Genomic DNA, 24,000 nt, shown 5'->3' with positions numbered 1-24,000 from the left:
GTCCTTTCTTATGTCTGACTTCCTCTTCTCTCTCCTCCACCTTTCCCTTCCTGACTCTCCTCTCTCCTCCCCTCTCCCTTCTTCTCCTCTCCCTTCCTCTCCTTTCCTCTCCTTTCCTCTCCTCTCCTCCCCTCTCCCTTCCTCTCCCTTCCTCTCCTTTCCTCTCCTTTCCTCTCCTCTCCTCCCCTCTCCCTTCCTCTCCCTTCCTCTCCTTTCCTCTCCTTTCCTCTCCCTTCCTCTCCTCTCCTCTCCTCTCCTCTGTTCTCCTCTCCTCTGAGTATTGATAGCTAGCGTAGAGAACAATGAAACTAAGAGGAGATGTGTAGATGATGAATCCAGTATGTGTGTGTGAGATAAATCAGATGTGTTCTGGGGGAACAGATAACAGAGGAGAGATAACATGTAATAACTAACAGAGAGGAGAGATAATATGTAACAACTAACAGAGAGGAGAGTTAACATGTAACAACTAACGGAGAGGAGAGTTAACATGTAATAACTAACAGAGGAGAGATAACATGTAACAACTAACGGAGAGGAGAGTTAACATGTAACAACTAACGGAGAGGAGAGTTAACATGTAATAACTAACAGAGGAGAGATAACATGTCATAACTAACAGACAGGAGAGTTGACATGTCATAACTAACAGAGGGGAGAGATAATTGGTAATAACTAACAGAGAGATAACATGTAACAACTAACGGAGAGGAGAGTTAACATGTAACAACTAACGGAGAGGAGAGTTAACATGTAACAACTAACGGAGAGGAGAGTTAACATGTAATAACTAACAGAGGAGAGATAACATGTCATAACTAACAGACAGGAGAGTTGACATGTCATAACTAACAGAGGGGAGAGATAATTGGTAATAACTAACAGAGAGATAACATGTAATAACTAACAGAGAGGAGAGTTGACATGTAATAACTAACAGAGGAGAGATAACATGTAATAACCAACAGAGGAGAGATAACATGTAATAACTAACAGAAGGAGAGATAACATGTAATAACTAACTGAGAAGCGATAACATGTAATAACTAACAGAGAGGAGAGATACCATGCAATAACTAACAGAGGAGAGATAACATGTAATAACTAACAGAGGAGAGATAACATGTAATAACTAACAGAGGAGAGATAACATGTAATAACTAACAGAGGAGAGATAACATGTAATAACTAACAGAGGAGAGATAACATGTAATAACTAACAGAGGAGAGATAACATGTAATAACTAACAGAGGAGAGATAACATGTAATAACTAATAGAGAGGAGTGAAAACATGTAATAACTAACAGATGGAGCGATAACATGTAATAACTAACAAATGGACTGAGAAACACACATTTCTATCTTTTCACCTTGAGCAGTATTTCCACCTTGGAGGTGCTTGAACATTCAAGTGTGTGTGTGTGTGTGTGTGTGTGTGTCTGTGTGTGTGTATGTGCAGGGCTGTGCACAGACCTTTCAGGGGTCAGGTGCTTTCATTATTCATATTTCTAAATTCATAACATACCAACTCCCTCTGTAGCAAACATTTAAACATTTTTGAACATAGGCCTATTCATTTCTGCAACAATACACTCACTCATCACACATTGTAAGCAACCTAGTTACAGGGCCTCCTAAAGACATGATTGACATCGGGAAAAGAGGGTGGGCTGTCAGCATCTCTAAAAAACGGGGGGGGGGGGGGGGAGGGCAGGGGAGGAGGAATTTTCAAAGTTAGTTTGAAATTAGTTAGTTTGATGTGCAATTTGTTTTGAATTGAAAAGAGACATATAATTAAATAAATAAAATATTCATAAAATTAAAAAAATCCAGCGATCTGCGAGGGCACTTTCTCATAGAACAATGCAGAATACAATATAACATGTATTATAATAATAAATCAAATAAAAAAAAAGATCACACGGTTTGACTTCAGTATTCAACATTTGTCCTTGGGGGAGGGGATCAATGTCAAATTCCGATGGTTAAGTTTAGGCATTAATTCCGAATGGTTAAGGTTTGGGATAGGTTTAAAACAGAAAAAATAAAAACATAATACTCCAACCTCTTTTTCAAAAAGCAGGTGAAAAGGGTAACTAAAATAATCAAATTCAACATAGCTAATTTCCGATACATACAAAATGTTTTGATTACAGAGGCAGCAAAACTGTACTTCAATGCTATGATACTTCCCCATTTAATATGATACTACCCCATTTAACATACCGCTTGACTAGTTGGGCCCAAGCTTGCTGTACAACATTAAACCCAATTCAGTCTGTCTACAAACAGGCTCTCAAAGTGCTTGATAGAAAGCCCAAAAGAAAGCATGAGCTCCAGAGTTGGGAAAATGTTGCACTCCGTTCTGCCACCTCTGGTCTCTTGGCCCTCCCACCCCTATGGGAGGGCAGCTCCCGCTCAGCCCAGTCAAAGCTCTTCTCTGTCCTGGCACCCGAATGGTGGAACAAGCTTCCCCCTAAAGTCAGGACAGCAGAGTCCCTGCCCATCGTCCGAAAACGTCTGAAACACTACCTCTTTGAAGAGTATCTTAAATAACTCTCACAGTGCTCCGTCTCTCTGAGCAGAGCAGATACAGTGGGGAAAAAAAGTATTTAGTCAGCCACCAATTGTGCAAGTTCTCCCACTTAAAAAGATGAGAGAGGCCTGTAATTTTCATCATAGGTACACGTAAACTATGACAGACAAATTTAGAAAAAAAATTCCAGAAAATCACATTGTAGGATTTTTAATGAATTTATTTGCAAATTATGGTGGAAAATAAGTATTTGGTCACCTACAAACAAGCAAGATTTCTGGCTCTCACAGACCTGTAACTTCTTCTTTAAGAGGCTCCTCTGTCCTCCACTCGTTACCTGTATTAATGGCACCTGTTTGAACTTGTTATCAGTATAAAAGACACCTGTCCACAACCTCAAACAGTCACACTCCAAACTCCACTATGGCCAAGACCAAAGAGCTGTCAAAGGACACCAGAAACAAAATTGTAGACCTGCACCAGGCTGGGAAGACTGAATATGCAATAGGTAAGCAGCTTGGTTTGAAGAAATCAACTGTGGGAGCAATTATTAGGAAATGGAAGACATACAAGACCACTGATAATCTCCCTCGATCTGGGGCTCCACGCAAGATCTCACCCCGTGGGGTCAAAATGATCACAAGAACGGTGAGCAAAAATCCCAGAACCACACGGGGGGACCTAGTGAATGACCTGCAGAGAGCTGGGACCAAAGTAACAAAGCCTACCATCATTAACACACTACGCTGCCAGGGACTCAAATCCTGCAGTGCAAGACGTGTCCCCCTGCTTAAGCCAGTACATGTCCAGGCCCGTCTGAAGTTTGCTAGAGTGCATTTGGATGATCCAGAAGAGGATTGGGAGAATGTCATATGGTCAGATGAAACCAAAATAGAACTTTTGGTAAAAACTCAACTCGTCGTGTTTGGAGGACAAATAATGCTGAGTTGCATCCACAATACACCATACATACTGTGAAGCATGGGGGTAGAAACATCATGCTTTGGGGCTGTTTTTCTGCAAAGGGACCAGGACGACTGATCCGTGTAAAGGAAAGAATAAATGGGGCCATGTATCGTGAGATTTTGAGTGAAAACCTCCTTCCATCAGCAAGGGCATTGAAGATGAAACGTGGCTGTGTCTTTCAGCATGACAATCATCCCAAACACACCACCCGGGCAACGAAGGAGTGGCTTCGTAAGAAGCATTTCAAGGTCCTGGAGTGGCCTAGCCAGTCTCCAGATCTCAACCCCATAGAAAATCTTTGGATGGAGTTGAAAGTCCGTGTTGCCCAGTGACAGCCCCAAAACATCACTGCTCTAGAGGAGATCTGCATGGAGGAATGGGCCAAAATACCAGCAACAGTGTGTGAAAACCTTGTGAAGACTTACAGAAAACGTTTGACCTGTGTCATTGCCAACAAAAGGTATATAACAAAGTATTGAGAAACTTTTCTTATTGACCAAATACTTATTTTCCACCATAATTTGCAAATAAATTAATAAAAAATCCTACAATGTGATATTCTGGAGAAAAAAATTATCATTTTGTCTGTCATAGTTGACGTGTACCTATGATGAAAATTACAGGCCTCTCTCATCTTTTTAAGTGGGAGAACTTGCACAATTGGTGGCTGACTAAATACTTTTTTTCCCCACTGTAAATATGTGTGTGTATGTGCTTTGTGTAATGAGAACAGTGTAAGGTTTATGTTTAATTGGGAAAACAATGTTTTCCCTGACTGTTCATTTTCTACAGCGTGTCAGATCATCTTCCCTCAGGACACAAGCCTAATCAGAGAGACACTGTTTTCTCCTCCACTTCTGTGTGTGTGTGTGTGTTTGTGCATGCATGCGTGTGCGTGTGTGTGTGTAGGAATCAAATACTAAGGAAGTCTCGAGGTTTTGCTCGCCTGAGGTAGAGTATCTTATGATAAGCTGTAGACCACACTATTTACCAAGAGAGTTTTCAGCTATATTTTTCATAGCTGTCTATTTACCACCACAAACCAATGCTGGCATTAAGATTGCACTGAATGAGTTGTACAAGGCCATTAATCAACAGGAAAACGCTCATCCAGATGCAGCGCTCCTAGTGGCCGGGACTTTAATGCAGGGAAACTTAAATCCGTTCTACCTAATTTCTACCAGCATGTCAAATGTGCAACCAGAGGGAAAAAAAACTCTAGACCACCTTTACTCCACACACAGAGACGCATACAAAGCTCTCCCTCGCCCTCCATTTGGCAAATCTGACCATAACTCTATCCTCCTGATTCCTGCTTATAAGCAAAAACTGAAGCAGGAAGCACCAGTGATTCGGTTAATAAAAAAGTGGTCAGATGACGCAGATGCCAAGCTACAGGACTGTTTTGCTAGCACAGACTGGAACATGTTCCGGGGATTCTTCAGACAGCATTGAGGAGTACACCACATCAGTCACTGGCTTCATCAATAAGTGCATCGATGATGTCGTCCCCCACAGTGACCGTACGTACATACCCCAACCAGAAGCCATGGATTACAGGCAACATCCGCACTGAGCTAAAGGGTAGAGCTGCCGCTTTCAAGGAACGGGACTCTAACCCGGAAGCTTATAAGAAATCCCGCTATGACCTCCGACGAACCATCAAACAGGCAAAGAGTCAATACAGGTCTAAGATTGAATCATACTACACTGGCTCTGACGCTCGTCGGATGTGGCAGGGCTTGAAAACTATTACAGACTACAAAGGGAAGCACAGCCGCGAGCTGCCCAGTGACACAAGCCTACCAGACGAGCTAAACCACTTCTATGCTCGCTTCGAGGCAAGCAACACTGAAGCATGCATGAGAGCACCAGCTGTTCCGGACGACTATGTGATCACGCTCTCCGTAGCCGATGTGAGTAAGACTTTTAAGCAAGTCAACATTCACAAGGCCGCTGGGCCAGACGGATTACCAGGGCGTGTACTCCGAGCATGTGCTGACCAACTGGCAAGTGTCTTCACTGACATTTTCAACATGTCCCTGACCGAGTCTGTAATACCAACATGTTTCAAGCAGACCACCATAGTCCCCGTGCCCAAGAACTCTAAGATAACCTGCCTAAATGACTACCGACCCGTGGCACTGACGTCTGTAGCCATGAAGTGCTTTGAAAGACTGGTCATGGCTCACATCAACAGCATAATCCCAGAAACCCTAGACCCACTCCAATTTGCATACCGCCCCAACAGATCCACAGATGATGCAATCTCTATCGCACTCCACACTGCCCTTTCCCACCTGGACAAGAGGAACACCTACGTGAGAATGCTATTCATTGACTACAGCTCAGCATTCAACACCATAGTGCCCTCTAAGCTCATCACTAAGCTAAGGATCCTGGGACTAAACACCTCCCTCTGCAACTGGATCCTGGACTTCCTGACGGGCCGCCCCCAGGTGGTAAGGGTAGGTAACAACACATCTGCCACACTGATCCTCAACACGGGGGCCCCTCAGGGGGTGCGTGCTCAGTCCCCTCCTGTACTCTCTGTTCACCCATGACTGCATGGCCAGGCACGACTCCAACACCATCATTAAGTTTGCCGACTGACACAACAGTGGTAGGCCTGATCACCGACAACGATGAGACAGCCTATAGGGAGGAGGTCAGAGATCTGGCCGTGGTGGTGCCAGGACAACAACCTCTCCCTCAACGTGACCAAGACAAAGGAGATGATTGTGGACTACAGGAAAAAAAAGAGGACTGAGCACGCCCCCATTCTCATCGACGGGGCTGTAGTGGAACAGGTTGAGAGCTTCAAGTTCCTTGGTGTCCACATCACCAACGAACTATCATGGTCCAAGCACACCAAGACAGTCGTGAAGAGGGCACGACAAAGCCTATTCCCCCTCAGGAGACTAAAAAGATTTGGCATGGGTCCTCAGATCCTCAAAAAAATTCTACAGCTGCACCATCGAGAGCATCCTGACTGGTTGCATCACCGCCTGGTATGGCAACTGCTTGGCCTCTGACCGCAAGGCACTACAGAGGGTAGTGCGTACGGCCCAGTACATCACTGGGGCAAAGCTCCCTGCCATCCAAGACCTCTATACCAGGCGGTGTCAGAGGAAGGCCCTCAAAATTGTCAAAGACTCCAGCCACCCTAGTCATAGACTGTTCTCTCTGCTACCGCGACGGCAAGCGGTACCGGAGTGCCAAGTCTAGGTCCAAAAGACTTCTCAACAGCTTCTACCCACAAGCCATAAGACTCCTGAACAGCTAATCATGGCTACCCGGACTATTTGCACTGCCCCCCACCCCATCCTTTTTACGCTGCTGCTACTCTGTTAAGTATTTATGCATAGTCACTTTAACTCTACCCACATGTACATATTACCTCAACTACCTCAACTAGCCGGTGCCCCCGCACATTGACTCTGCACCGTTACCCCCCTGTATATATAGCCTCCCTACTGTCACTTTATTTTACTTCTGCTCTTTGTTTTTCTCAACACTTTTTTTTGTTGTTGTTTTATTCTTACTTTTTTTGTTTAAAATAAACGCACTGTTGGTTAAGGGCTGTAAGTAAGCATTTCACTGTAATGTCTGCACTTGTTGTATTCGCGCATGTGACCAATAAAATTTGATTTGATTTGATTTGATTTTGATTTTGAATGATCGAGGCAGTCATGCAGTACTGGTAAGCCCATGGTTGTCTCGCTCTCTTGCGTCCAGACGTGCAGCATACATCTCTTCTCATTACAAACTCACCTCTCTCTCTCTCTCTCTCTCTCTCTCTCTCTCTCTCTCTCTCCATCCCTCCTCCCCTTTTATATCCCTCTCCATTCCCCCTCTCACCCAGAAAATCCCTCTGTCTCACCATTCTTCATCTCTCCTCAAATTCCTTCTCTCCATCCCTCCCCTCCCACTTTAATCCAACCTCTCCATTACCCTCTAACTGACACCCCTTCCCCACCCTTCTCCCCTCTGTCCCCCTAAAACAACCCCTCCTCACCCAGAGGTGACCTCTCCTTCATATCCACACCAACCTCCACCTGCTCCCCCTTCAACCCTCCACCCTCTCTCTCTTCAACCCCCCACCCTCTCCCCCTTCAACCCTCCACCCTCCCCTTTCTACCCTAATTGGTTATTTTCCACAACAACCTGTTGAACATTTGTCTCCTTTTGTGTCTGCTTGTGTGTGTGTTTTCTACTGTGTGTGTGTGTATATATGTGTGTGTGTGTGTGTGTGTGTGTGTGTGTGTGTGTGTGTGTGTGTGTGTGTGTGTGTGTGTGTGTGTGTGTGTGCGTGTGTGTGTGAGCGAGAGCCTTCATTAGTAGCAATCTAGCAGTGAATATGTCATTGCCAAGAGAATAGAGGACCATCTATCCTGCTACAACGTCCCCCTAGGGACCAAAGGGGTTGGCCAATGGAGAACGTTGGTTGGCGGTGTGTGCATGCATGTGTGCTACTAATGAAGCCTCTCACTCACACACACACACACACACACACACACACACACACACACACACACACACGTGCATGCTGCAATCACTGATGGAATTCTACTCTACTCTGCACGGGTGGGAGGTGGGTATTTGTAGGGATGTGTCTGGTGGGGGCAGGGGTCTTAAGGGATGTGTCTGGTGGGGGCAGGGGTCTTAAGGGATGTGTCTGGTGGGGGCAGGGGTCTTAAGGGATGTGTCTGGTGGGGGCAGGGGTCTTAAGGGATGTGTCTGGTGGGGGCAGGGGTCTTAAGGGATGTGTCTGGTGGGGGCAGGGGTCTTAAGGGATGTGTCTGGTGGGGGCAGGGGTCTTAAGGGATGTGTCTGGTGGGGGCAGGGGTCTTAAGGGATGTGTGTGTGTGGTGGGGGCAGGGGTCTTAAGGGATGTGTGTGTGTGGTGGGGGCAGGGGTCTTAAGGGATGTGTGTGTCTGGGAGGGGGTTAACAAAAGAATCAGGTCGTTCAAGAGTGACTTCGAAATTGGACGTCTATCCATGTCCTGAGGACGTCGGGAAATGCATTTAAAACCAGCCACTAGGGGCAACAGTGAGCACTATTACCATCAAGTAAGCTTGGGTTTTGCTAGGGCATTGTGGACGGGGTGGAGGATGGGAGTAATCCCATGACTCAGAAGGTTGTGCAAGTGCTGGTTAAGTGTTTAAATATTATTATTATTTTTTTTTTTTGGGGGGCGGTCGAGGTGAGGAGGATTATTTAAGATACTGTTTGAAGGGTTTCAGAACTTTTCGGAAGATGGGCAGGGACTCTGCTGGCCTAGCTTCAGAGGGAAGCTGGTTCCACCATTGGGGTGCCAGGACAGAGAAGAGCTTGGACTGGGCTGAGCGGGAGCTGCCCTCCCGTAGGGGTGGGAGGGCCAAGAGATCTGAGGTGGCAGAACAGAGTGCTCGGGTTGGGGTGTAGGGTTTGAGCATAGCCTGAAGGTAGGGAGGGGCAGTTCCTCTTGCTGTTCCGTAGGTAAGTACCATGGTCTTGTAGTGGATGCAAGCTTCAACTGGAAGCATGTGGAGTGTGCGGAGGAGCGGGGTGACATGAGAGAACTTGGGAAGGTTGAAAACCAGGCGGGCTGCTGCGTTCTGGACAAGTTGCAGGGGTTTGATGGCACAAGCGGGGAGCCCAGCCAACAGCGAGTTGCAGTAGTCCAGACGAGAGAGGACAAGTGCCTGGATTAGGACCTGCGATGCTTTCTGTGTGAGGTAGGGTCGTACTCTACGGATGTTGTAGAGCATGAACCTGCAAGAGCGTGTCACTGCTTTGATGTTTGCAGAGAACGACAGGGTGTTGTTCAGGGTCACACCAAGGTTCTTTGCACTCTGGGAGGGTGACATTGTGGAGTTGTCAACCGTGATGGAGAGGTCTTTGAGCGGGCAGGCCTTCCCGGGGAGGAAGAGCAGTTCCATCTTGCCGAGGTTGAGCTTGAGGTGGTGGGCCGACATCCAAGTTGAGATATCTGCCAGGCACGCAGAGACGCATTTTTGACGTCAGATGAGTCAAGTGTTGGTTTCTTGAGGAAGGGAGCAACTCGGGCCATTTTGAAGTCAGAGGGGACGCAGCCAGTGGTCAGGGATGAGTTGATGTGGGAAGTGAGGAACGGGAGAAGGTCTCCAGAGATGGTCTGGAGAAGGGAGGAGGGGATGGGGTCAAGCGGGCAGGTTGTCGGGCGGCCAGAGCTCACTAGTTGCAGGATTTCATCTGGAGAGAGAGGGGAGAAAGAGGTCAAGGCGTAGGGTAGTTCTGTGTGAGTGAGACCAGTGGACTCAATAGGCTGAGTGAATGAGTAGCGGATGTCGTCAACCTTTTTTTCAAAGTGGTTGACAAAGTCGTCCGCAGAGAGGGAGGAGGGAGGTGGAGGCGGTGGTGGATCAAGGAGGGAGGATAAGGTGGAAAATAGTTTCCTAGGGTTAGAGGCAGAAGCTTGAAATGTAGAGTGGTAGAAAGTGGCTTTAGCAGCGTATACAGAGGAAGAGAAGGTCGATATGATGGAGTGAAAGGATGATATGTTCTCCAGAAGTTTAGTTTTCCTCCATTTTCGTTTCAGCTGCCCGCAGCCCTGTTCTGTAAACTCGCAATGAGTCACTCAGCCACGGAGAAGGAGGGGAGGGCTGAGCCGGCTGGGAGGAAAGGGGAGAGTGCGAGTCATAGGATGCGGAAAGGGAGGAGAGTAGGGTCAAAGTGGCAGAATCAGGAGACAGAAGGCAGAAGGATTTAGCAGAAGGGAGAGATGATAGGATAGAAGAGGAGAGAGTAGTGAGAGAGAGAGAGCGAAGATTGCGACGGCACATAACCATCTGGGTAGGGGCTGAGTGGTTAGGGTTGGAGGAAAGGCAGACAGAAAAGGAAACAAAGTAGTGATCAGAGACCTGGAGGGAGGTTTTGTGAGATTAGTAGGCGAGCAGTCTTTGGTAAAGATGAGGTCAAGCATATTGCCTGCCTTGTGAGTTGGAGGGGATTGGGAAAAGGTGAGGTCAAAAGAGGCAAGGAGGGGACAGAGAGAGTTGGAAATAAATGAATCGAAGGCAGACGTCGGGAGGTTGAAGTCACCAGAATGAATTATTTGACGTTTGGAGAAATTAAATGATACAGAGCAGCAGGAGCAACAAAAACACTTTGAAATTTGATGTTTTGAACAACTTCGAAATTTGAAGTTTGGAGAATGTGGATGAACGTCTAATTCTGCAGTGAGACTGTGAGAGCTTGTTGTAACACCAATGGTCTCGGTGCATATGACCGTGTCCCGTTTGAGTTTGGGAATTAGTTCAATTTCCTTGTGTTTGAAATGGCAGTATCCATTCTGTATCAGTAGATACCGTTAAACCGTTATACAATTCTGGGGCAACTGTCACATAAGACAGGTGTTTATGGTAATTTAGAGTAATGTTTCCGTCTGCAGTAAAACCATTCTGTACCTTCTGACACACACACGCACACTCAAACACACGCACACGCACAGTACCTTCTTATACTGTTCTATGTTGGATTTAGCCCTCTCAGATCTGCATGGCTGGCAGTTGTTAATGCTAATGTCTGTGTAGAGTAGAGTGGGTGGTATTTTCACAGCCACTTTACAGAGATGGGAGGAATGACTGGAATAGGAGATAGATAACGTTACCCAGGGGTAGGAGAACGACAGCAGTTTACACCCCCCTCTCTATCTCTTTCTCTCTCTATACCCCTTCTTCTCTCGTATCCTCGTATCCTCTGTTTCTCTTTTTCATTCTCTCTCTCCTCTCCTCCCTTTCCCCCATCCATCCATCCATCCATCCTCTCCATTCTGTCCTCCTCACAGTTCTCCCTCCTCCCTCCTCCCTCCTCCCTCCTCCCTCCTCCCTCCTCCCTCCTCCCTCCTCCCTCCTCCCTCCTCCCTCTTCTCCAGTGACAGGATGTTAAGTGCAGTGTAATTAGTTCCTGAACCTGGTATGTGTGTGTGAACGGCAGTCGTCAATCAGGGGAGGAAAAAAGGGGCAGAAGGAGGGCAGATAGGGATAGATGAGGAAGAGAGACATGAGCTAAATGAGGCCGGTGACTGCTATCTGAGAGGTGTAGGAAAGCCTGTTGTCATTAGATGTTGCATAGTGTTTTGGTTTGGACAGCATGCTTGGCTAGAGACACAGGTCAAATACGATTAAGGGTGGAGAGGAGGTGGCATTGCACTGGATAATTTATGCTGGGGCATTATCCAACAGATACAAACACAAAACATTTAGCCTGCAGGTTTGAAGACTAAACTAATTGGTTAAACACTAAATAAACTCATTATTCTGCATTATTCTGGAGAGAAGACATTTACAGGGGAGAGGTAGTTTGTTAGCGTTTAGAAATGGAAAGGATTTGAATGCAATGTGTAATGCAGTGTTCCTCAACCTGCAGTTCGGGGACCAGCACTGGCCCACTATATATACAGCAGTATGTGGACACCCCTTCAAATTCGTGGATTCGGCTATTTCAGCCACACCCGTGGCTGACAGGTGTATAAAATCGAGCGCACAGCCATACAATCTCCATAGACAAACATTGGCAGTAGAATGGCCTTACTGAAGAGCTCAGTGACTTTCAACGTGGCACCGTCATAGGATGCCACCTTTCCAACAAGTCAGTTCATCAGATTTCTGCCCTGCTAGAGCTGCTCTGGTCAACTGTAAGTGCTGTTATTGTGAAGTGGAAACGTCTAGGAGCAACAACGGATCAGCCACGAAGTGGTAGGACACACAAGCTCACAGAACAGCACCGCCGAGTGCTGAAGCGCGTAGCATGTAAAAATCGTCTGTCCTCAGTTGCAACACTCACTACCGAGTTCCAAACTGCCTCTGGAAGCAACGTCAGCACAATAACTGTTAGTCGGGAGCTTCATGAAATGGGTTTCCATGGCCGAGCAGCCGCACACAAGCCAACCGTCATGCACAATGCCAACCGTCAGCTGGAGTGGTGTAAAGCTTGCCTCCATTGGACTCTGGAACAGTGGAAATGCATTCTCTGGAGTGATTAATCATGCTTCACCATCTGGCAATCTGACGGACGGGTTTGGCGGATGCCAGGAGAACGCTACCTGCCCGAATGCATAGTACCAACTGTAAAGTTTGGTGGAGGAGGAATAATGGTCTGCGGCTGTTTTTCATGGCTAGGCCCCTTAGTTCCAATGAAGTGAAATCTTAACGCTACATTATACAATGACATTGTAGACAATTCTGTGCTTCCAACTTTGTGGCAACAGTTTGGGGAAGGCCCTTTCCTTTTTCAGCATGACAATGCCCCCGTGCAAAAAGTGAGGTCGATACAGAAATAGTTTATCGAGATCGGTGTGGAAGAACTTGACAGGCCTGCACAGAGCCCTGACCTCAACCCCATCGAACACCTTTGGGATGAATTGGAACGCCGACCGCAAGCCAGGCCTAATCGCCCAATCTTCCAACATCTAGTGAAAAGCCTTCCCAGAAGAGTGAAGGCTGTTATAACAGCAAAGGTGGGACCAACTCCATATTAATGGTCATGATTTTGGAATGAGATGTTCGACGAGCAGGTGTCCACATACTTTTGGTCACATAGTGCATGTTGAGATGTTGCAGAGTGGTCCCTCAGATGGTTATCTGACACCGTTTCAGTCAGTTCTACAATGGAGGTGAATGGACTATAGCTTGCCAGTCCTTGGTATAAAAGAGGTTGAGAAAAGCACATTATTCCTAATTTCTTGAATATTAAAAACATGAATAGTATTTTGTTCATTATATTAGCTTGCTTAGTGCTCTCACCCTAGAAAGATAGTCAAAGAGAGAACAATGAACGCTGAGCGAGGACCTCTTTTGGTCACTGAGTCACTCCTCCCTCCATCTCCCTCCTCCTCCTCCTTATTGCAGTTAATTGAATGTAAATTAGTGAGAGAATCTCGCTCTTTCTCTTTCTCTAACACAAACACACACACCGACATACACACACACCTGTGTGTTGGTCTATTGTGTGCTGTAGACTTTAGCTGTGTAGCCTAGACACACTCACTATGTGAGAAACCGCATAGTGTAAAGAATGTGCACATTAGAATTTCATTTGCATAATTATACTACATAATGAGTGCCTAGGGTACCCATGGGTTAGCTATGTGGTCCAGGTGCTGAGAGATAATTCATTGTTTGGTAATGACACATAACTTAACCAGTCAGGTCACCCGTGATACAAGTCAGTATTCGACGTCCATCCATGTCTGACGACGTCGGGAGATGATGGAAACCGGCCAATAGGGGCAACAGTGAACGCTGTTACCTTCAATTAGGTTTCGGTTTTGCTAGTGTGTTGTAGACGGGGATGGTGGATTCTGATTCTAAAGGTTGCAGTTTCGAATCCAGCGATAGAAATTCGATTTTGATATTTTTGTTTTAAGCCTATCCCGAACCTTAACCCTTACCTTAACCATTCAGAGTTAATGCTTAACCTTAAGAATGTGGAATTAATGCCTAAACTTAACCTTAATCACTTTTAAATTTGACGTTTGGAACAACCTTGAAATTTGACTTGTGAGAAACCTGGATGAATGTCTAATTCTGACGTGAAACTGTGAGAGCTTGTAGGACTCTTTCCAGCACTGTGCAGGTGGCCCAACTGAAATCATTTGCCTTCCCCAGCTTACTGTGATAGCTGAGCGAACATGTTCGTAGGCAGATGCTAGCTCATCGGACGTGCTGTGTGGGTGTGTCTTATGTTGGAGACCTCTCCCCTTGACAGCCAAGGCCTCCCAATTAGCTTTACTTCTTCCTTTGGGTAAGAACAGAATACTCTCTCTCTTTCTCTCTCTCTCCTTCTCTCCCTCTCCCTCCTCTCTCTCCCTCTTTAATGAGGTAGTTGTTGAACCATGGCTCTCTCTCTTCCTCTCTTTCTCCCTCTCCCTATCTCTCCCCCTCTCTCTCTGCTCTCGTCTTCTCTATGTTTCTCTCTTAATTGATAGTGAAGTTGTCCTGTGACTCATGATTATGAATCTAATATTAATGTAATATATCCCCTCCTGCTCCTCTTCTCTGACCCACTAAAACACTGTCTTCAACTGAAACCTTCGATGTAGAATGAAAGATAAATACGTTATTGGGTCGTACAGGAGAAGATGAGAGCAGGGAGAGAGGGATAGAAACGGTGTCAGTTAATTTGCGTTAATCAGTGAGGGGTCATCATCGCCAGGGGTCAACAGCAGGAGAGGTCAAAGGGCAAACAGCTGTCCGTTAGCCACAGTCACACATCTCCTTCACTAATTACCAGCTAATGGATCATTAAGCAATTATAGCACCAGTGCCTAAACAGACAAAAACTGTGTGCGTGTGTGTGCGCGCATGTGTGTCTGTGTGTGTGTATGTGTGTGTGTGTGCGTGCGTGTGTATGTGTGCTTGCTCATAAGCACCCAAACAAAATACATGTGAATTAGCGTCAGAGAGAAGAGGTCCAGCTTGCAGCACCACACTGTCTCCTAGCATCACTCTATTTGGAATCACTTTTATCGCTTTGGATTAAATTTATTAGTTCTGATTACTTTTGATTATGTCTTGTAAGTTCTACTGGGAATTTGTGTCAGGAGTTAACAAAGGTCAGAGCCCCAAAGATTGAGAGTGAGCGAGAGTGAGCGAGAGTGAGCGAGAGTGAGCGAGAGAGAGAGAGAGAGAGAGAGAGAGAGAGAGAGAGAGAGAGAGAGAGAGAGAGAGAGAGAGAGAGAGAGAGAGAGAGAGAGAGAGAGAGATGCTCCTCTGCACTCAGCTCAGAGGCAGAAGTTGAGGGGAATGTTGTTGAAGGTGGTCAATTGAGCGAATGATTGGTTGAGTCAATGTCACTAGGTCACTGATCATCATAAGAGGAGAGGACAACAATGTGACGTCACTAGCTTATATACACTAGCTACACTAGCTTATATACACGACTAAGTCTGGGTTAGAGGTTAAGGGGAGAATGTCCTTCAGCAGAAGAATCCAGCTATCCTAGTACAAGCTGTGGTGTGTATGTGATGTCTGCTGTGTGTGTGTTTGTGTGTGTGCCCCAGCGTGTGTGTTTGTCAGTGTGTGTATGTTTGTGTGGTGAGGAGGGGAGTTGGGCTGTTCCAGGTGGTTTCCATGGGGACAGGTTGAGGGAGGAATGCACTCTGTCGTTCAGTAGTCTCTGTGGAATGTTTTACCGTTCCCTGAACATGTTAGACACACATGGAGAGAGACAGGTAGATTAGACTGACTCCTCTCCTCTCCTCTCCTCTCCTCTCCTCTCCTCTCCTCTCCTCTCCTCTCCTCTCCTCTCCTCTCCTCTCCTCTCCTCTCCTCTCCTCTCCTCTCCTCTCCTCTCCTCTCCTCTCCTCTCCTCTCCTCTCCTCATCATCTTCTCTCTCCTCTCCTCTCATTTTCATACTGTCTTTCTTTCTGCTTGAGTGTTATCTCACTGAGAAAAGGCCTACTAGCATTAGTAAGTGATGTGAGGATTGTTTCCTGAACCAGCTCCATTACATTTAAAGGTCTGACTCCAGGGCAGCTCCTTCTCTATGTGCCCTTTTCAGTTGTTTCTTTCTCTGGAAAGTGATCTTAATTAGGTCTGACTGTTGATTCCAACTCTTCTCCCTAGCATACATCCAGAACGCTCTCCTTCTCCTTCTCTCGCTTCCTTCCCTCTGTTTCTCTCCCTCTCTCTCTCCTGCATTCCCTCAACTCAAACTGTACAGCCTATATAGCCCCAAGTCAGATGCTCCCTCTAAAGCATGCAGAGAGAGAGAGAGACCTCAACCCAGAGTCTCTCAGACCCAGAAAACCTGAGCCTTCGCCTTCACTATGGTGAATCACTAAAACAATACAGAAATACACTACAGAAAAAGAAGGAACAGCATGTCAGAAATCAGCTCAATGTAATTGAGAATCCATAGACTCTAACCACTTCTGGGAAAATTGGAAAACACTAAACAAACAACAACACGAAGAGCTATCTATCCAAAACGGAGATGTATGGGTAAACCACTTCTCCAATCTTTTTGGCCCTATAACAGAGAACAAACAGCAAAAAAATATACATGATCAAATGCAAATCTTAGAATCAACAATTAAAGACTACCAGAACCCACTGGATTCTCCAATTACATTGAATGAACTACAGGACAAAATACAAACCCTCCAACCCAAAAAGGCCTGTGGTGTTGATGGTATCCTCAATGAAATGATAGAAAATACAGACCACAAATTTCAATTAGCTATACTTAAACTCTTTAACATCATCCTTAGCTCTGGCATCTTCCCCAATATTTGAAACCAAGGACTGATCACCCCAATCCACAAAAGTGGAGACAAATTTGACCCCAATAACTACCGTGGGAAATGCGTCAACAGCATCCTTGGGAAAATCCTCAGCATTATCATTAACAGCAGACTAGTTCATTTCCTCAGTGAAAACAATGTGCTGAGCAAATGTCAAATTGGCTTTTTTCCAAATTACCGTACGACAGACCACGTATTCATCCTGCACACCCTAATTGACAAACAAACAAACCAAAACAAAGGCAATGTCTTCTCATGCTTTGTTGATTTCAAAAAAGCTTTTGACTCAATTTGGAATGAGGGTCTGCTATACAAATTGATGGAAAGTGGGGTTGGGGGAAAAACATACGACATTATAAAATCCATGTACACAAACAACAAGTGTGCGGTTAAAATTGGCAAAAAACACACACATTTCTTTCCATAGGGCCGTGGGGTGAGACAGGGATGCAGTTTAAGCCCCACATATATATCAACGAATTGGCGAGGGCACTAGAACAGTCTGCAGCACCCGGCCTCATCCTACTAGAATCTGAAGTCAAATGTCTACTGTTTGCTGATGATCTGGTGCTTCTGTCACCATCCAAGGAGGGCCTACAGCAACACCTAGATCTTCTGCACAGATTCTGTCAGACCTGGGCCCTGACAGTAAATCTCAGTAAGACAAAAAATAATGGTGTTCCAAAAAAGGTCCAGTTGCCAGGACCACAAATACAAATTCCATCTAGACACCGTTGCCCTAGAGCACACAAAAAACTATACATACCTCGGCCTAAACATCAGCGCCACAGGTAACTTCCACAAAGCTGTGAATGATCTGAGAGACAAGGCAAGAAGGGCCTTCTATGCCATCAAAAGGAACATAAAATTAATACCAATTAGGATCTGGCTAAAAATACTTGAATCAGTTATAGAACCCATTGCCCTTTATGGTTGTGAGGTCTGGGGTCCGCTCACCAACCAAGAATTCACAAAATGGGACAAACACCAAATTGAGACTCTGCATGCAGAATTCTGCAAAAACATCCTCCGTGTACAACGTAAAACACCAAATAATGCATGCAGAGCAGAATTAGGCCAATACCCGCTAATTATCAAAATCCAGAAAAGAGCCGTTAAATTCTATAACCACTTAAAAGGAAGCGATTCCCAAACCTTCCATAACAAAGCCATCACATACAGAGAGATGAACTTGGAGAAGAGTGCCCTAAGTAAGCTGGTCCTGGGACTCTGTTCACAAACACAAACAGACCCCACAGAACCCCAGGACAACAACAACAACAACAACAACACAATTAGACCCAACCAAATCATGAGAAAACAAAAAGAGAATTACTTGACACATTGGAAAGAATTAACAAAAAACAGAGCAAACTGGAATGCTATTTGGCTCTAAACAGAGAGTACACAGTGGCAGAATACCTGACCACTGTGACTGACCCAAACTTCAGGAAAGCTTTGACTATGTACAGACTCAGTGAGCATAGCCTTGCTATTGAGAAAGGCCGCCGTAGGCAGACCTGGCTCTCAAGAGAAGACAGGCTATGTACACACTGCCCACAAAATGAGGTGGAAACTGAGCTGCACTTCCTAACCTCCTGCCAAATGTATGACCATATTAGAGACACATATTTCCCTCTGATTACAGATTTTGATAAACTCCCTTATCTACTGGGTGAAAAACCACGGTCGGAGTCCGCACCTTTGGGGGGGTACTGTCACGCCCTGGCTCTGGGGACTCTTAAATGTTGAGCCAGGGTGTGTTGTTTCTATGTTGTGTTTTCTATGTTTAGTTTCTAGATCGTTTAGATCTATGTTGGCCAGGGTGGTTCCCAATCAGAGGCAGCTGTAGCTCGTTGTCTCTGATTGGGGACCATACTTAGGTAGCCTGTTGGCACTAGTGGGTTGTGGGATCTTGTTCCGTATAGGTTTGTTGTCTGTAACCTTAAGACTTCACGTATCGTTTGTTTGTTGTTTTGTCGTGTTTGCACAGTTATAATAAACATGTACGCTTATCACGCTGCGCCTTGGTTCGACCAATCTTTAAACGATCGTGACAGTGTGCCATCACAGCAGCAAGATTTGTGAACTGTTGCCACAAGAAAAGGGCAACCAGTGAAGAACAAATACCATTGTAAATACAACCCATATTCATGTTTATTTATTTTCCCATTTGTACTTTAATTATTTGCACATTGTTACAACACTGTATATATACATTATATGACATTTTACATTTCTTTATTCTTTTTGAACTTCTGAGTGTAATGTTTACTGTTAATATTTATTGTTTATTTCACTTTTGTTTACTATCTACTTCACTTGCTTTGGCAATGTTAACAGACGTTTCCCATGCCAATAAAGCCCTTAAATTGAAATTGAAATTGAAATTGAATTGAGAGAGAGAGAGGCGATTTCTTTCTCTTCGCTGACCTGTTCATAGGGCTTAGACTAACTACTATTTTTTTCTGAACATTGTTCTCTCTTAGTAGACATGTACATGAATGGTTCTGTAAAGGCATTGGTAGGATGCTGCGTTTACCTTGAGTTTTATTTGTTGTCATAAAAATTACTGTTACTGTTGTTCTGGTCATGGTATCACAGAACACCTAGCAAGAGAGGGAGAGGCACGCACACACGCACGCACACACACACACACACACACACACACCACCTGTGACATGTTCTGAATAATGCAGCAGCAGCTGTTGACAGTGGCAGTGGTAGGGTTGCAAAGCTACCGGTAGTTTACCAAATTTACCAGAATATTCAGTAATTTTGGTAATTAACAGAAAATCTATTGCAATCTATCGTAACTTTGGTAATTTATACTTGAAAATGTTTTTTAAAATGTATTAATATACAGTGGGGAAAAAAAGTATTTAGTCAGCCACCAATTGTGCAAGTTCTCCCACTTAAAAAGATGAGAGAGGCCTGTAATTTTCATCATAGGTACACGTCAACTATGACAGACAAAATGAGATTTTTTTTCTCCAGAAGATCACATTGTAGGATTTTTTATGAATTTATTTGCAAATTATGGTGGAAAATAAGTATTTGGTCAATAACAAAAGTTTCTCAATACTTTGTTATATACCCTTTGTTGGCAATGACACAGGTCAAACGTTTTCTGTAAGTCTTCACAAGGTTTTCACACACTGTTGCTGGTATTTTGGCCCATTCCTCCATGCAGATCTCCTCTAGAGCAGTGATGTTTTGGGGCTGTCGCTGGGCAACACGGACTTTCAACTCACTCCAAAGATTTTCTATGGGGTTGAGATCTGGAGACTGGCTAGGCCACTCCAGGACCTTGAAATGCTTCTTCGAAGCCACTCCTTCGTTGCCCAGGCGGTGTGTTTGGGATCATTGTCATGCTGAAAGACCCAGCCACGTTTCATCTTCAATGCCCTTGCTGATGGAAGGAGGTTTTCACTCAAAATCTCACGATACATGGCCCCATTTATTCTTTCCTTTCCACAGATCAGTCGTCCTGGTCCCTTTGCAGAAAAACAGCCCCAAAGCATGATGTTTCCACCCCCATGCTTCACAGTAGGTATAGTGTTCTTTGGATGCAACTCAGCATTCTTTGTCCTCCAAACACGACGAGTTGAGTTTTTACCAAAAAGTTATATTTTGGTTTCATCTGACCATATGACATTCTCCCAATCCTCTTCTGGATCATCCAAATGCACTCTAGCAAACTTCAGACGGGCCTGGACATGTACTGGCTTAAGCAGGGGGACACGTCTGGCACTGCAGGATTTGAGTCCCTGGCGGCGTAGTGTGTTACTGATGGTAGGCTTTGTTACTTTGGTCCCAGCTCTCTGCAGGTCATTCACTAGGTCCCCCCGTGTGTGTCTCCCGAGTGGCGCAGTGGTCTAAGGCACTGCATCGCAGTGCTAGCTGTGCCACTAGAGATCCTGGTTCGAATCCAGGCTCTGTTGTAGCCAGCCGCGACCGGGAGACCCATGGGGCGGCGCGCAATTGGCCCAGCGTCGTCCAGGGTAGGGGAAGGAATGGCCGGCAGGGATGTAGCTCAGTTGATAGAGCATGGCGTTTGCAACGCCAGGGTTGTGGGTTCGATTCCCACAGGGGGTATGAAAAAATAAATAATGTATGCACCAACTGTAAGTCGCTCTGGATAAGAGCGTCTGCTAAATGACTAAAATGTAAATGTGTGGTTCTGGGATTTTTGCTCACCGTTCTTGTGATCATTTTGACCCCACGGGGTGAGACCTTGCGTGGAGCCCCAGATCGAGGGAGATTATCAGTGGTCTTGTATGTCTTCCATTTCCTAATAATTGCTCCCACAGTTGATTTCTTCAAACCAAGCTGCTTACCTATTGCATATTCAGTCTTCCCAGCCTGGTGCAGGTCTACAATTTTGTTTCTGGTGTCCTTTGACAGCTCTTTGGTCTTGGCCATAGTGGAGTTTGGAGTGTGACTGTTTGAGGTTGTGGACAGGTGTCTTTTATACTGATAACAAGTTCAAACAGGTGCCATTAATACAGGTAACGAGTGGAAGACAGAGGAGCCTCTTCAAGAAGAAGTTACAGGTCTGTGAGAGCCAGAAATCTTGCTTGTTTGTAGGTGACCAAATACTTATTTTCCACCATAATTTGCAAATAAATTCATAAAAAAATTTTTTCTCATTTTGTCTGTCATAGTTGACGTGTACCTATGATGAAAATTACAGGCCTCTCTCATCTTTTTAAGTGGGAGAACTTGCACAATTGGTGGCTGACTAAATACTTTTTTTCCCCACTGTATGACAGAGACGTGTGTGTGTGTGTGTGTGTGTGTGTGTGTGTGCTTTCAGGAAACTTTTCAGATTGTCAGACACTGCCAGATCATTAAAGAGGTTTAGTCAGTGAGAGTAAGGGAGGGATAGAGAGAGAAAGAAAGAGAGGGAGGGGAAGGAGGGAGCGAGAGAAGGAGAGGTTTCCCAATCTCTCACTCATTAATGAGTGTCATCATAATTATCTCACTTTGCACTTCCCCTGGAACACTGTCAACTCCTCAGACACACACACACACACACACACACATACACACACACACACACTTTATTGCTCAGAAAAAGTGTTGTTTTAATTACTGCGGCAACTTTCCTGAAACTGTGACAACAGACTAAACATTCCAGCAAGCGCCTCTCGTGGTATGTAAAAACAAAACACAAATGTAGGTTATAACTTACCCCTAGCAGCTACTGTTAGCTAGCCAAGTGCAAAGCTAGCCACTGAATTGACTCAGCCAGTTCGCGTCTGTTCGCTAGGTCGTTCCAGCTATTGTTTAGTAGCTAACCAGGTAGCAACAAGCAAGCTACATTTCGAGCACAGTAGCCACTTACTACCTACTGTTAACGCTTCAGACAATGAGGTTAGAAAAACAGCTGAATGGTAGGCATTATTGTATGTAATTATTGTAGGCAGCTAGCTGGCGTAATTACAGGTACATATAAGCCAAGCTAACCTCCCGCCAGAGAGAGACACAACCTCACCCGACGACGACCAATTGCTGGGCGTGTGGTACAAGTGCTCATCGAGGATCAGGTACAAGTGCTCATCGAGGATCAGGCCTCCCCTGTCCATGTAACCATATTAATTATGATCTAATAGGCAGAACTGATCCTAGATCAGCACTCCTACTCTGAGAGGCTTTATGGCCCTGGTCCCATAGAGGCCATAGCGAGCCACTATTCATGAATTGCACATTTCATCACAATATTTTTTTAAGGTTCTCTTGACTTGAGGACTGATGCCAAACTGAAAGTTGTACTCAATGCATTCTCAATGGGCGCTGATGAAGATTTCGTCTAAAGTGAATTATAGCAGCTTGAAAACACAATTACATTCCTAAAGGAGGAACATAATTAGTAGGAAAACCTTTTGTTGTCATTGTGATATCGTCAGATTGTCTTTAGTATAACGTTAGCTAGCTAAGATTGAGGGGAGAGCACCGGATTTTAGCTAACGTTAGCATTGCTAGGTATTTTTGACAAACCAGGAGAGAACAGGGATAGGAGAGGGAATGAAAGAGAGAGGAGAGCAAGAGGGAAGGGAGATAAGAGACAGAAATGAGAGGAAAGACAGAGGAGACAGAGGAGAGAGAGGAGGAAGACAAGACTGTGAGGACTGAAGCAGATGAAAGGAACCCTCCCAGTTACAGATGTCACTGCTTGTGCGTGCGTGTGTGTGTTACTGATGTGGTAAGCTGGGCGTGTAATACATCTCCAATTAGCAACATGAACGAGCAATTAGTACATTGCACATGGAGCTACCGCAGTGGTGGTGGAACACATATATTTAGTGTTGGTTTCCCAGTCGACCGCGTCCACTGATCCACTCTCTACAGCTGTTTTAAGCGGGAACACATTTCTCACAATGGCTTACACTCTGTGCGCTGTTACAATCTCGGGGGAAAACATTTCCCTGTCCCTTTTTCTCTTTCTCCATCTCTTACTCTCTCTTTCTCTCCCCTTCTCTCTCTTTCTCTCCCTCTCTATTTTAGTCAGCAGTAGATGAAAATTGTAGATGTGTTTGTATGGTTGGTGAATATTAGTATTAAATCTCTCCCCCCTCTCTCCTATAGAGCTGCCCAGAAGTTGAACCTGTCTTCTAAGAAGAAGAAGCAGCGCCCATTGGCCACTCCAGTGGTGTGTGACCCCCCTCTGTTCCCCACCAACTTCAGTGGGACCCTGCAGACCGCCCCTCCCCCTGCCCCCCCCTGCCTGCTACGGGCCGCCAGTAAGATAAAAGACACTCCCGGACTGGGCAAGGTAGGACTACACACACACACACACACACACACACACAAGACACAAAACAAACACTAAACACACACACACACACTATGGTACAGTATCCATGCTGATTAATGGAAACGGTGACATTTCCAGGGTAAAAATGTCACCCGCTGTCCCTGTGGAGAGTAGACTTGCTGCTGTGGCCTTTTCATGCCACACACACATACACATACCACACACACACACACACACACCACACACACACACACACACACACACACACACACACACACACACACACACACACACACACACATTTCCCTGCTGCCTGTGATCTGTGACAGTGGGCAGGAAATTAGACCATACAGCGAGATACGACAGGAGAACAGCATTAACATAACAGCGCTACATCCCCAGATAGTGGAGAGGTGCTGTGTGAGATCTGGTTCCTTCAGTGTATGTCTTTCTCTTCATGGTG

At 45.4% G+C, this 24,000-nt stretch overlaps 1 protein-coding gene across 1 annotated transcript in view; it reads left to right on the top strand.

The window, feature by feature from the left end:
* Positions 1 to 24,000, top strand: part of kif26ba (kinesin family member 26Ba) — a 183,242-nt gene that overhangs the window by 84,885 nt on the left and 74,357 nt on the right. Inside the window, exon 5 of the mRNA XM_041847853.2 lies at positions 23,369 to 23,555. Within this exon, the coding sequence (XP_041703787.2) occupies positions 23,369 to 23,555 (187 nt within the window). The remainder of the gene's footprint in view (positions 1 to 23,368; positions 23,556 to 24,000) is intronic.

The sequence above is a fragment of the Coregonus clupeaformis genome, chromosome 25, assembly GCF_020615455.1.
Source record: "Coregonus clupeaformis isolate EN_2021a chromosome 25, ASM2061545v1, whole genome shotgun sequence".
NCBI classification, from domain to species: Eukaryota; Metazoa; Chordata; class Actinopteri; order Salmoniformes; family Salmonidae; genus Coregonus; species Coregonus clupeaformis.
Note: the sequence above shows the minus strand (reverse complement) of the source record. Positions and strands in the feature narration are given on the sequence as shown.